The following is a 15618-nucleotide window of genomic DNA, read 5'->3' on the forward strand; positions in this document are numbered from 1 at the left end:
CCACATGCTCTAACATCCAAAAATTCGACATGAGAATGCCTTTTAGCTTCTTTATATAGACTTTCACCCCATGTCTATTATCAAACATGAAAACATAATTACACATATTCCAATTGTGTTGTAGTCCCCAATATCATAAAAATTGGAACAATATCTCCATCTCATCATTTGAACCATTTTGAACGTATTGAGAAAAACCCCATTGTTAAGGTCTCAAATAACAACGGGTTAAAACTTGCCAAATGTCCAATATACACACTATAGGACATTTAATGAACCTATGTGTACAATCCTCCAATGGAACAATGCAAAAGAAACAAGTGCCAGACCTTAGTCCTCGTCTCTTTAAGGCTGAACCTAATGGGAGCCCACTAATCATGACTCTCCATATGAATACCTTTGCACGAAATGGTTGATTGGAATGCCAACCACGTTGTAATATTTTCCACCACCTTGCATCCTACTTACATACATTCCACAACTTCTCTAATTTAGAAGATAGCCAAGATAATGATGCAATTGCATGATGATACAATATATTTATTTGTAGTCTCTCTCTCTCTCTCTCTCTCTCTCTCTCTCTAGTAGGTCGATGATTAATAGACGAGGATAGGTTCGAAGTACGTGAATAGCATTAGGAACACGAGATTACAAGGGATTTACACCAAAAATAAGACAAAGGACCACTTTGAAGGCCGAAAATGCTAGATTAAGAAGGAAAAAAATCCCTTTATAAAATAGGGTTACAAACGTACATGGCGATTAAATTAAAAAGGCGATACAAGAAGTGATACAATGAACGATTCGCAAGTATCCATTAAGTTTAAATGGAAACGAAAGTTCGGGAGTTGGTTGAGCTTCTAGTGAAGGTGCAAGTCAAGTGGCTCGCCGAGACCACAACTACCTTTGACGGCTATGATGCCTCAAATCGAAGTAGTGTTCTCGTACCACTTCGTCCTCCCCTTCAACGACTGACAAGCGAGTTTGCTAAACCCATCTTTTAATCCACCGACATGTAACGGTGCTTGCTAGAGAATTGGTCTCAATGTATGCTTGAGAACAAGAAGAGGAAGAACCCAAAAGCTCACGGAGAAGAAAAAAGTAAGACCTTAAGTACGTTGAGGAGAAGAAAAAGAAAGAAGCAAAATCCTAAACTCTCGAGTAAGACAATGAAGAAGAACCCTCACCCGAGCATGTTGAGAGGAAAAAGAAACCCAAATGGTGCACCCCAAACCTCAAAATGGCCGACCTGAAATAAGCCCTCTTCTCTTTTTATAGAGAAACACCTAATTTCAGCATTAAATGCACTTATTTCCTTTCTTTCTTCAAAAAAGAAAAGTGAATAAATAGTCCTAAATCCACACCCCACACTCAAAAAATCAAACTCTATACCCTTTTCAACCTAGTGAATAAATATAACCACTAGACTATTCACATTTATTTATTACATATAATATTTATTTATTTTACATATATTTCTGTAGTGTGAGTGCGCCTTCCCTTTTTTCCACTTTTCTATCTTTGGCCTTGCCACATCACGTCTTGTTAACACGTAGATTGTCATCATAAGTTGTGCTAACTTGGGTATGGAAGTTATGTGTGAAAATATAAACCATGCTAACCTTAAGCATGGAAGTTATGCATGAAAATAACACTCATAGATAATACCAATGGAGGATATTTTTTATGGAGAAAAATAACGTGTGCAATTGAAGTAAAGAGTTATGTCCTCATAGAAACTCACATTTTGATCAAGATAACAATCAACAAAGGTACTTTGTTAACTTTTCCTTCTTCTTTTTTCTTATTCTATCTTCTCCCAATCTAATCATGTATAGTCAATATGTGTTGTTTTTCATTGATTCAATGATGTTGTAGTGGTAATTAATTGGCTTATAAAACGTTTACATATGTGTATGAGGTCAATACCTCATTTGACATATATTTAATATGTGATTTGTGTCGTATGTGTACAAGGTTAATACCTCAATTGCATATTACGTTCACATACATATGTTACGTATCCGTATGAGGTCAATACCTCGATTTCTATGTAAACGATATGTGTTTGGTCTCATATGCGTAAGAGGTCAATACCTCAATTGCATATTATGATTAACTCTTATTTTTGGATGTTTCGTGTGATATGCCTCGATTACGTGTCTCAATTTCATTAAATGTTGGCTATTTGATGTTACGATTTTTTTAAATATATGCATATGTGGTCATGTGTATATGTATTTGATTGTATATATGTGTATGTTAGTTATAACGTGATTTCTATATCGAATGTTTTCCTTTTCGGGGAAAGGATCTTGGTGGCTATCCTCACATTTTTGTGAGAATGGCGTGGTCACCATCCTTTTTTCCACAATTTTTTTGTTGATATCCTTGTTGGTCACTTAGTTTTCGTTACGTAATGAAATGATCATAGCCACAATGATGGTAAGAACATAGGGCTTGACCCACTTCATGTGAGGTCACTCCTATGACACACATATCCAACATTCCTCCCTCATTACATGGATACGATGCCACCATGAGATCATTTTTACGAAAGACATTCGTAATGACGTAACCATGTGATGAGCCACGTGGGCCTACTAGAAAAAGAGGGCTCATTTGGCTTGACCATTAGGTTGCACTTTGGTGTATGCCATCGTAATTATGAGACTTGAGGTTAGGTAACGTACCAACATAGTTTGTGGTAAATGAGAGGGAAATAAGGACTCTTGACATATATATTTCTTTTAAAAAACATATATGGGCAAATGCCTTTAATATATCTTATACGCATAAAACGTTAAACATTCAACATGAGCAACCTGTTTGGTTAGCTCAAGTGTTTAATGCATTTGTTCTCGAGGTCTCAAGTTCAAATATGACCAAGACCATACAACATTGTTGATACATATCACTATAATACATGTTTAGACTTTAGGTCTAACTGTACTTCGGGGTCCTCGTAATAGGACTTAAAGAGCCAAAACCACATACGTGGGCATAAAAACATAGCTTATTTTAATATTTTTTTCGTGTATAAAGTATTCATGATACGAACATACATGGTTGAGCCTCGGGGAGCTGCCATGAAAAAAATCGATATAGAGATCAAGGAAAGACATTCATTTGTCACCCCCAAGGTTTTTAAAACACCTTTGTGTTACCATAATAACCTGATCTTGAACCTCATCTCATATGTCTAGAGGGGTATTGACGTGATATCATGATATCAATTAATGTTGGCCCCATGATATGTTTACATCACGACTTGATGTTATGACTATTTGCCCGACCTTATCCTATTTCTTTGCCAGAAATAATCATTCAATGGCTCAGAATAACGACCCGATGTCATCCGCTCAAGTGGAAGGAACTCAAGGAAATCCTCCTGGACCAATGTCCATTGAGTTGTATTTTTTACAAATACAACATTTCCTTAGTTCAACTGCGTATCAGATGTCCGAACTTCGGCAATCTCAAAGTGCTCTCGAGGCACGTGTCATTAGTTTACAACGTGAGACTAATAAACCAAATGAGCGTTAGGGTGAACCATCATTTGTCGTAACGCCATTTACGGGAGAAGAAAAGGAAAGAACCGAAGAAGCAATCTGCACGTGGTTGGGCTAATGGGAGTCTCATTTTGAGCTCTATCCCACGCCAGATAGTATGAAGATTGCATATGTTGGCCGAGAACTAAGGGGTAAGGCTGCCGCTTGGTGGCGTGGGCTCTGAACTTTGTCATAGTTTTCAAGGGCCAATTTCTGTAACCTCCATCTCGAACCGAGGTCGCACAAGCATTAATGAACCTCTCTAGCTGGAAATTTTCTTCGCTAGAAGGGGACAATTGGTTGATAGATTGTTTTGTCAATGGCATCCCCAATTCGAACTATCACTAGATAGTGCACGATAAGGATCCAAAATCCTTCGAAGAGGCCTTGAAATAGTTCTTCGCTATTAACGCACTTCGAAGAATGACCATAACAAACCTAATAAAGTGCCCGAGACTAAGCAGTCGCAATTCACTAGGAAACGCAAGACACCCAACGAATTCATGGATCACGATTGTAAGCAACAACATCCTTTTTGCGTATTCTATAAAAAGAAGGGTCAAACAAAAGAACAATGTCGAAAGCTCCAACGGAAAGAGCACGACAACAAAGCAAAAGTTGCAAACCATAAAGGCCAGATTCCTAATGTCCTTGAGGTATATACACATCATTTAAGTAATTGTCAATGTTCTTTCCCTCACTATGTATTGGGACCCAATGATTTACTACGTGCAAACGGGTATATCAATGGATTTCCCGTACAATTTTTATTTTATTCGTGAAGCTCACACAATTTTGTGAATGATCGTTTGGTTTAGATATGGGGAATCCAACCCACCGTAAGTGATCACACCTATAGGGTGCACTTGGCTGATGGAAGAGTACAATACATCAACGAGGCAATTCATTCATCAAGAATTTTGATTAATACTTAGATAGAGGAAGTAGACTTCCATGTAATGAATCTCTGTACCACTGATGTAATACTTGGTTATCCTTGGTTTTTTAATAAAAACTCTTCTTTATCTATTGATTGGGTTCATCATTCAATTACTTTTATACTGAACGATTGTACTCATTTTATTCAATGTGTGATAAAAAAATCTTTTTCGATTGTTTCCTCTCCATCAATATCCGAGTTGTCTTGTTCTACTTCGTTTTATTGTGTACTTGATCCAAACATTCACGTTTACAATATCAATAATGTCTCGGTTCAATTATCATATTTTGAACAACAACTCGATGAAATCTTAAATGATTTTCGTGATGTTTTATCGAGTGAACTACCACATGGGTTACCTCCTAAACGTAATATAGACCATCGTATAGATATTGCATCTGACGTTGCACCAATAAGTATACCTCCTTATAGCTTAAGTCGATCCGAAGAGGATGAGGTATCTAAGCAACTGAAGGACTATTTACGAATGGGTTATATACGTTATAGTAAATCTCCATGGGGTGCACATGTTCTCTTGGTAAAAAAGAAAGAGGGCACATGGCGTATGTGTATTAATTACCGACGCTTGAATAAAGTGACGATCAAGAATTCATATCCATTGCCCCGGGTTGACGATCTAATTGACCGTCTTTAGGGAGCTCGGTATTTTACGAAACTTGATCTTCGTACGGGCTACTATCAAATTCGTATAAGTGAGGACCATGTTCCTAAAACGACATTTCGTAAGCGCTATGACCATTATGAGTTTTTGGTTATGCCTTTTGGTTTGACCAATGCTCTGACCACATTTCAACAGGAAATGAATGACATTTTTCGAGCGCAACTTGGAAAATTTGTCATTATTTTCTTGGATGATATTTTAGTTTATAGTCGTACATTAGAAGAACATGCTAAACATGTATGCTTTGTTTTACAAACATTGCGTGACAAGCAATTCTACTCGAAGATCTCAAAATGTGTGTTCTTCAAGAAAACAATTACTTATCTTGGACATCTCATAACCGAACAAGGAGTTGAAATTGATCCTTCTCGCATCGAGAAAATCAAACTTTGGCCCACTCTTCGGAATATTTGAGAAGTTTGATCATTCCTTAGTTTTATCGGGTTTTTGCAAAAATCCCTTCGTAATTACTCCCAATTGACGACGTCGTTTACTGATCTTCTAAAAGGTCAAATGCGTAAGTCTACAAAACCTATTGTGTGGAATGCTACACTAGACCTCGCCTTTAAGGAACTCAAGGACCTGGTGTGCAAGGCTCCTTTACTTCTTTTACCAAATCCTTCAAAAAGATTTGCTTGAGGTCAAAAAGAGAATTCTTTTTGAATGCCATGATGCACCCTCAACAAGGCACCCTGAATTACATCGTACACTCGTTCTTATCTCCACTCAATTCTATTGGCGTAAGATGCGTCCTGACATACATAACTATGTGACTAAATGTCACCAATATCAGGTTAACAAACCCGAGCGACTTAAAGCTACAAGACTTTTACACAAGAAAGTGGACATTCCCAATAATAAGTGGAAAAGTATACCAATGGATTTTATTGTTAACCTTTCTCACAACCAAAAAGGCCATGATATTATCTGGGTTGTGGTTGATAGACTAACTAAAATGGCCAGATTTATTGCTACTAAAACCACGGTAACAGTTCCTGAATTGGCTTACCAATTCGTTGGCGAGTTATTTCGTTTTTATGGGTTACCGATGGATATCATGAGTGATCGAGATCCAAAGTTTACTAATGACTTCTGGACGCAAGTCTTTAGGAAGTTAGAAACTACATTGAGCATGGGCTCCACGGATCATCCTCAATCCGATGGACAGACTGAACGAGTAAATCAAATTATTGAGGACATGCTTCGAGCATACATTGGTGCAAAACCAACAAAATGGGAACGTTATCTCCCAATCTTGAAGTTTGTTTATAACAGCTCCAAGCATACGTCGACGGGATATAGTCCTTTTATGTTGATGTATAGTTTTCAGCCACGAGCCTCGATTGATGTTAATATACATCATGATGAGTTGTGAAGTACACATAACTTTCTTCGAGATATGCAAGATATGTTGCATATTGCATGAGATAATATAAAAACAGCTCAAGATAGAGCACGTTTTTACGCCGATCATAATGGACAACCTCGTGTATTCAACCCTGGACAGAAGGTATTTTTACGTGTACCTCACAATTCTAAGACATTGTCTTACAGGTAAGTGTGCTAAGTTAGCCCCACAATTTTGTGGACCTTTTCAAGTCCTCAAATGCATTGGTTCATCAACCTATTGTCTCGCTCTTCCCGATGGCGTTGAAATTCATCCAGTTTTTCATGTAAGTCGTCTAAAAGAACTTCTAAGTTTTGGCGACAATACAATTACAACTAAAACTCTGGTTATTTCTGAAGAATTATTTTCTAAACCACATATACTAGAAAGAATTCTCGATGTTAAAACAAAAAATGTGCGTACTAAAATAATCCACGAATTCAAAATTAAATGGATGGATAAATCTATCAAAGATGCCACATGGAAACGCGAAAATACTCTTAGAACTAACTTCCATTGCAAGAGTGAAATGTTTTAAAGAGGGGGGAGTATGTTACGGGCATGACCATATAATATCTCGTGGTGAGAATTACCGTAGTATTCTATATGCGTGGATAAGTGTGAGTATTAAACGAGAGTGGAAAGAAGGGGAGGATTACTTTTAATCCTCAGGATTGAGACAACCCATTAAGCCAAGTGTGAACTTGCCTAGGGCCTTCGATATCGCCATAAATATGAGTCCTAACTACCCTCATTTCAGGATCTTTTGACTACATCGAGACTCTATTCTTGTGGTGAGTCAACTCTTGTAGCAAGCGTGCCAGCACTAGGTACGACTCAACGCCACGACAGTAGTATGGGACGCCGATCAAGGCTCGAGTCTGTCTCGATCCCTTTGCTCAGGGGTGGTTGGGTGGATCAGCACCCTTCTTTCTCTCTCACCTTTCTTATTTCTTATATCTTTTATCCTTATCATATGCTTACGTTAGACCATAACTCTAACATCTATGTCAACCCTCACGAAGAAATGCAAATGTTAAATCAATAGGTCAAGGTAAGGCCACATACTTGTCAATCGTATGGGGAAGCCTTAATTTCCATGTGACGCACATGGATTTCAAATTGAGGCATATGACTATGCACACAATAAGTTTGATTGTCTATAGAGCCAAGGGGATGGTACTTATCTAGAGTGTTGACCAATTGTAAATGGTACAATCCCAAACTTGCCAAAAAACTACCTAGACACCTACAACCCCATGTGCATTGAGGATGCCTAGGCTCACTTGGGTATGTGCAATGACATTTCAACAACGATCAACCATCAATGAATTCCTAGTTGGTTGTCCCTTAGGTTATGGGGTACAGCTCCCATTCTTCAAGAGGATTTGAAGCATAAGGCAAAATGTGTCTGATTCAGAATTTACGTTCAAGAAGCCAAAAAGTGATATTACAAATCAGAATGCTCAACTTACCAGACTCAAGTATCTCCAAACAAAATATGAGTTGTCGAGTGAAAAGGCAGTGTTTGGAACCATAAGAGTGGATTTTGAATAGAGTCTCACTCCTATCAATAACAAATGTAGTTAGTACGCAATGCCTCTCATTAATCCATGAACTTCCCTTGTTTCTCTTCTTCATCCCATCTTTTTAAATCCAATTTACCATTATTAGTACAAATATGGAAGATAAAAATTGAACCATGTACAAGATTTTCTGTGTTATACTGCTCGTTGCTCTAGCTGCACAGATCTGACAACATTATAATGATTTTGATAGTATTGAATATCATTTGTCCAGATAGCAGATTTAAAGACATTCAGATAATTTAAGTAGAAAAAAGATGGCTCACTAAGACAATTACATTGAAACACCGAAAACCTCTCTTTATGAAACTTACCATGTGAGACAATTAATGATGCCATACCAACTCCAGTGCGGAGTTTTACTTTCTGTAAGACATCAAACAAGAATGAAGTTTTGAGTTCTGTAACTAACAGAGGTATACTGCTGAAACTGCATTATACATATATTTTATTAACTAGAATAAAAAGAACACTAATTTTGATGCTGCAATTTAATAATATAGAGGTAAGGAAAAAGAAAATCCTGTGGAGAAATTTATACATGAACACCTTTAGGAGCTCTTTAATGATATATTCAAGACTTCCTTGAAGATTTGGTGTATTCTTAACTGAGAGAACTGCAAGGTTCTACTGCAAATGAATATTTGTAAAATCACTGATATTAACTATTTACCTAGCAGTTGTATGGAGAAACACGCTGAAAGACCTGAAACACCAAGCCCATAAGTAATAAACCTTCAATCTCTACAGGAAGTAAACCCCTTTTTGGTGGTGATGCTATTGACATAAACTTCAGGGCTATTCGTAATGACTTGCTGTATCAAGTACTTAAACCAAACTTGCCGCCTTTCAAATTATACCAAATATTCTCATCTAAAAGAATGAGGTCAAAGTCCTTGCTCACCACCTGTGGATTCTTCATTAGTGACATGATGTGTAGCAAAGTAATCTGAAAGATGACTACTACTGAACTCTTTTAGCATTCCTCCATCCATCTGAATGAGAACATGTGAATCAAAATAAAATCTGCTTTGATCAGCAATCAAACTCTAGTTCCATCACTATAATGTGCAATCCTGTGCAAACTATTGCAAGAAATGTGAAATGCTCTCTCATAATTCAGTAATAAATAAAATAAGCATCCAGAAGTGAATTCTTCACATGAAAATTAAATCTACATGTTATTTCCATGTTGTATATGAGAAAACATGGCTATTAAGTTTCGAAACTATGGTGATTATTGCCAAGAAATCTGTGCTAACCAGTTCTAGGCTTTCCTACGACTCAGGGTTTAGCAAAGCTAGAATTCAACCTTATTGGAACATTACAGAAGTCTTAATATTAGTGTTCCCTTACATTGACTGCCAATTTTCACACTTTCCAAGAGAAAGATGAAAGAAGCAAAATACACATATATCAAGATGAAACTAGTTACAAGAGAGACAAAAATGACGTACTTAAGGATTGTAATAGGATTGCAATATGTCAGAAATTTGACAGCTTGGAAAGACTGAAGCATGGGGGAAATATCATGTATGGTACAAAAATGAGTGTCTAGCAGCACAACCACATACACATACAATATTGCAAGTAGGAGGTTCAGTTAAGAGAAGGATACTCAACCAAGGATGCCAGTAGAGAGGGTCTTCTAGCTCTGACCAAAGCAGTAAAGATCTGCAACAGCAGCCAGATTCCTCAAGTTGATAAAGCTAATGGAGATAGCATCTAACAGGAAAAAGGGAGATAGCTTAACTAGGGTGGAAAGTCTATCTCTGTCCTTGTCTTCTTTAATCATCGTTTCATTTTATTTCATTTGATTATCAATTTGGTCGACCAAAAGAACTTCGATCCTGAAACTGGAAACTTATATAATATTGTCCGTCATTTCATTTCTCGAAGACTTTCTAAACTTGATTGTATGTTATATCCAAGCTAAACCTAATCAAATGTTCCATCCAAGCATCTGGGCTTGGTCTATTTTATCCTAAACTTCAGGCCTTGTTTTCACCCTCTATCTCAAACGGTCCACCAAGGTGGCATCCACCCTTCATGTTGTGGTTGCCTGCTTTCGCCTATATACCAAGTTTATTACTTCTCCATTTCAGCCTGGGTTTGTTTCCATTTTCTTTCTATCCCCATGAATTTGTTTATTCCTTGCTTCCACTACCATCCCTTGCAGAGGATCAATGCTTCTTACAGATATGACGAAAAGAAGATTTGCAACATCTAGAGCGACAGATAATTATTTTTGAAAGCATCAAGGAATTACCGTTGCCAACAATTTAAGCAGTCATTAACATTAGCAGTTTCTAAACAGATATTGTGATAAGTAAATTAAAAACTTTAGAAAATACTGACCTCCTTAAGAGAATGAGCTTCCTCCAGAGAACTGAAAAGAGAAGCATAGTAAGCTGGATTATATATAGATCCACCCAAAACTTCATCACTGAGTGATATTGTACGTGGGCTTGAAGGACTTAAATTTCCAAATGTCCCTGTTCGAGCCTCAGCATCAACAGGTTGATATATATGCCCCTGGTCAGAACCCAAACTGTACATTTTAAGCCATATGAACGATGAAACAAATCGTACAGAGAAGCCTGTTATTTGCATCCCAAGGGTCAACTGCAACGAGAAGGCTGTGAGCTTTCCAAGGTTTGAGTTGAGTGGAAGTTGCCTGAGATCCACAAGACATACATTGATTCAACATCAACTATGTTCATATATACATTCTCAAAAAGTCATCTTAAATTTCTAAATATCAGAGATAGTATATACATATTCTGAAAAAGTTCTTCTGAAGTTTCCAAATACCAGAAAGATGTTAAATAAAGTGATCCATTGTTGATCTAGAGCATTTATCAAAGTCTTGTGCAAATACTTCCATGTTTTATTCTTTTATAAATGAAGCACTTGTATTAAACACCAAAAAATCTAGAAGTTACAACCCTTTAATACTTGAGTAGAAGAAATATTTATTCACCATTCAAGGAACATTTGAAATGGTTTAGATGGTAGCATATGCGTTTTGTGCTTCTATACTCTAGGCACTACTAGCAGTTATTGTTAATTGTCCACATCAGGTTCCACATTTGGGTTGTTATCTACTGTCTTCTTTTCGGATTGTGAAATGAAGTTGTGCTAAATATATGCCATTACAATTCCACAGAATACAGAACCATAAATTCCTAAGGTTGAAATGTTAAATGCCATTTCTACTCGCAAAATGAAATCAATTATAAAATTGCATACCTTATTTCAACGGAGAAAAGGATAAACCATGCAACGTCCAGTAGAAGTGTACAAATGAGCAAAACTCCATAGGTTCGCCCCAGCACCTGACTGCTGCTCTCTATAGCAATGAGGGCAAAGAGCGCAATTGCCAAATTAGCTGAAAGAACTCCTGTGTAGGACATTCCTAATGATCCAATTAAGGAGCATCCCACCTTTAAATAAAGGAAAACAGTATCAATATCTCATTTAAATAAATTAGAAATGCATTAATATTTATGTATAAGCGTCTACCAAAGCTAATACATGGATTGTTAAAGAAATGCCTTGATGATACTTTTAACTACATTTTGCAGAGGAGGAATTCTATTAGCCCCTTTTCATATAATTATCTGAGAATGGCCATTAATAATGAATTACAAAGGAATGACAGTACTACAGTGAAAAATGTTGCAGTAGATGATTGCGCCTAGTAGTTGTCCATATAATCCTCTTGAATGAACAAGAAAGAAAGTGACCGTAGAATAAAATGAAAAGCGACAAAAAAAATGCTCAGAAACAAATGCTAACAGTTGAGAAATTCTCCCACCACCTTTGTCATGTAAAAAACCTTGTAATGAATATTGAGAAGAGAATTAGAAATATATGGCAGTCAATGCCTAAATAAGTGAAAATCTTCTCCCAGTATTTTTTATACAATCATATTGCCATGATTGCCAATGATAGGCAACTAAAAAACCATCTACATGGAGAAATATTGATTGTTTCACCATATCTCTTAGTATCTGAAGACAAAACTAGAAAGGAATGTAACTAGAAAAACGTGACAAAGAAAACAAAGAATCATGCAAAGACATGAAGTGGCGAAAATTCCCTACCGCTTTTTGCATACAAAATTTTCTTGGAATGAATATTGGTGATCAATTAAAGGAAATTGCAGCCTTGGAATGGAGTGCTGATGATACAACTAGAAAGAAAAGGCAATCTGCAAACGAAAGGGGGAGGGGGGAATGTTTGTCAAATGCAGCGACAAATTTTGCAATAGAGAACTTCTTCTAGAAATTTTTCATACAAATCTTATGGCATGAATACTGATTATACTGAAATAAAAAAGAAAGTATAATCATAGAGAAAGGCACCACATTTCCACATCTCTCACCATGTGGAGGAGACATAACAAGACGGAAATGTCAGAAACACAGATGTACCAGCAGCGGGATTCTCTCAGCACATTATATATATAAAGAAATAGAAAAATTAAATGAGAAAGAAAACAAAGAGAAATGCACAAAAAGTATCCCATTTATATTTTTAGGTTAGACAAACATCTTTGAAGTATAGGATCAAAAACAAAAAATCTTAAAGAATCCAATTTTGCAGTTGAACCAGCAGTGCATACAATTCTCTCATCAAGGAAATGAGTGATGAGCAGAGGTGGAGATAAAGGTGGGATTTTCACCACATTTATCACCATCTAGAGGCAAAAAAGAAAGGAAGATGGAAGCAAACAAATAAAGGATGAGCGTGTGTGTGAGAGAGAGAGAGAGAACCTGAATGTAGAGAAGCAAAATCGCAACAAATTGCAAGTTATCGTAGTGTTGAAACCATGCCCTAATTTCAGCTCTGGCTATGGTGCACAGCATATTTTGGAAGCGCCTGATCCAGCAGCACATAGAAGACGAAGAAGAATACAATGAGAAGGAAGGTGAAGGTGGAGAAGGGGAGGGAGATCAGAAGAGGAAGATCGATGGCGCAGCATCACTTCCTGCAGTTGATCTTTCTTATTGTTATATTAATCATTGTCTGCGTCTCAGTCTTCTATGCCATATATATACATATGTATATGGACATGAGTCATGACATTCTGTATACAACATACATACATACATACATACATACATACATACATACATAATACATACTCTTGTGTGTCTTGATTATGACACTCATATACACAAAGAAGTCAAAATAAACACATGCACACACGTGAAGTTCTGGCCGAACATCTCTGTGAGTATCTTCAAAGGGGCACCCGAGGGGATGATAGGTCATTTGTAGGACTCAAACCCACCCAACTTCTTAAGGCGAGGTCATGGACCATGTCGGAGCAATCATAGACGCAAGAATGTGTATATGTACCCGTGAAGGTAGAGTATATGCATGGGGAACACGAGTTATGGCCCCTTGACTCTTGCATCTTGGAAGGTTGTAAATTGTCCAATCCATCCTTAAATGAGTGTCACAAAATTTCTATTTATGTTAATCGATTAATATTGGCCCAAGCAGCCTAGAATCCTGGAACTATATCGGAAATCACAACTTCCAATTAGCACTCCATCATGTAACTACGACGGAATAACTTGTTACATAGCAAGACTATGTGGAAAAATCAAATTTAAAATATCATGCTTCATATACTAGTATGTGATCCCATTATGTTCTTGATAAGATTTGAGCAAGGATGGATCTCTTGGGTAGTGTTATGCATTGGGTAAGCAAGTGCCATGGAGAATAACATTAGGGGATATGTCCAAAAGGAGAATATCCTAATGTTTTAGATCTTGGATTGACTACTGTTGGGATATTGTCTTGTTATGGACATGAAGTGACTTGATGTCTTTGGTTAGTACTCGTTGGAGACTACACTGCTTGCACTTTACTGGCATGGGCATTGGCATCATCAAGGGAAACAATGTAATGGGAGAATAAGATCGTGTAGAACCTAGGAATGAGTAAAGCACTTAAGTATTACAATCTTGAGTACTTTACATATATTTGTTAACATCTGTTAAGTGTTGAAGTGCTAAGTTCACATTTATTTAGTGTTAACATTTTCTCCCTCCAATTAAACACAAGTAACTATGAGTCATTTTTCATAATCCATTTTATTTATCCCTAGGCCTAGACACAAGTATTGATCAATAGTAAATTGTAATTAGAGATAATAACTATATTCTCTTTCCAAAATGATTTAGTCTTAGGAAAAAGAATAATAGTACATTCAAGCAGCTCAAGTGTATATTTGAAGGATTTCAGATAAAAGTTCTCTACAGTTTTAACCACAACCACCACACAAACTCAATATTCACTCTTCTTGTGTTGAACCATTGTGTACAGGGTCTAAATTGTCAACAAAAACCATTGTGATGATCTCGATTCATAACTGTAAGGACCCTACCGGCCACAACCGGTTCTCACTAAGGCGTATGCGGGTGCAAAGATTTAACCGACAAAAAACACAGAAGATAGAAAGCAAAAGTACAGAGACACAAGGTTTTAATGTGGAAAACCCGGAAAGGGAAAAACCACCGGAGTCAACAAACTCCAAACTATATCGCTATAGGAGAAAGGAATACAACAAGAACCGGCAAGGCTACGACCTTGAGTTCTTCTTCGTCAGACCAACGGTTACAATAGAGTTACAACCTTTTCACTCTCTCTCCTACACTCTCTTAGTTACAAGGCAACAACCTATAGTAACTGTACATCAACAATAATTATTCATCATCATGTAATGACTTACCCTAGTTGTATTTATACTAATACAACTTTAGGGCTATTTACAATTCTAGCCCAAAAAAGGTGCAACAAAACCTATTTACAAAGATGCCCATTTCTGAATACTTCATCCAGATCCGGTCTTTCTTCTTCCTCCTCGGATTCAACTAATCTGGTTCATGCTCTGCTTCCCATTCGGTTGGTTCCTCTTACTTCAGTCCAACTCGTGCTCTCCTGTCCATCCGGAGGGATCTGCTTCCTAACAATAACCTCTCGCTAATTTCTATTGTGTGAAGCCTTTAAATAGCTCCCATTGTGTTTAAAACCAAAATAATCATTGTGTTGAGGTTTAAAAACTCATCGAAAACCATCATGTTGACCATGTGGAATTGAACCATTTTGTAGAGACTGTCTATAAATTTAACAAATCAAATATTGTGCATAAACAATTGTAACCATCATGTTAAGGTTGAAACTGCTCAACCAGAACCATTATGTGGACCTGATTGTCAGCCATTGTGCCAAGGGTTAAAGGACCCAACATCAACTACCATGCAGAGTTCACACACAACCATCTTGTTGAGATTCATTCATAACTATACCCCAAACTACAACCATCATGTAGAGTTTTGACCCCCAAACTACAACAATTATGTCGAGGTTTAAAAGCCTCAAATATCAACTATCATCTTGAATTCAAGCACGACCATTGTGCTAAGGGATTCAATATCAACCATTGTGTA

At 37.0% G+C, this 15618-nt stretch overlaps 1 protein-coding gene across 3 annotated transcripts; it reads right to left on the bottom strand.

The window, feature by feature from the left end:
- Nucleotides 1-8607: 8607 nt before the first annotated feature.
- On the bottom strand, nucleotides 8608-13201 carry LOC147864890 (uncharacterized). Of its 3 annotated transcripts, none has more exons than XM_087319076.1 (4): nucleotides 12928-13201; nucleotides 11399-11592; nucleotides 10505-10823; nucleotides 8608-9141 (listed from the first exon to the last, which is right to left on the bottom strand). In XM_087319076.1, the coding sequence occupies exons 1-4, from the start codon at nucleotides 13048-13050 to the stop codon at nucleotides 9034-9036; spliced, it is 744 nt and encodes a 247-aa protein (XP_087175202.1). In that variant the 5' UTR covers nucleotides 13051-13201; the 3' UTR covers nucleotides 8608-9033. The 3 variants fall into 3 exon arrangements, with proteins under 3 accessions (XP_087175202.1, XP_087175205.1, XP_087175203.1); XM_087319079.1 differs by lacking the exon at nucleotides 12928-13201 and adding an exon at nucleotides 12256-12402; XM_087319077.1 differs by lacking the exon at nucleotides 8608-9141 and adding an exon at nucleotides 9193-9222.
- Nucleotides 13202-15618: the final 2417 nt, after the last annotated feature.

This window comes from Azolla caroliniana, unplaced genomic scaffold (genome assembly GCF_043228905.1).
Source record: "Azolla caroliniana isolate FFs.n. ecotype wild unplaced genomic scaffold, voAzoCaro1.0.p SCAF_4, whole genome shotgun sequence".
Taxonomy (NCBI): Eukaryota; Viridiplantae; Streptophyta; class Polypodiopsida; order Salviniales; family Salviniaceae; genus Azolla; species Azolla caroliniana.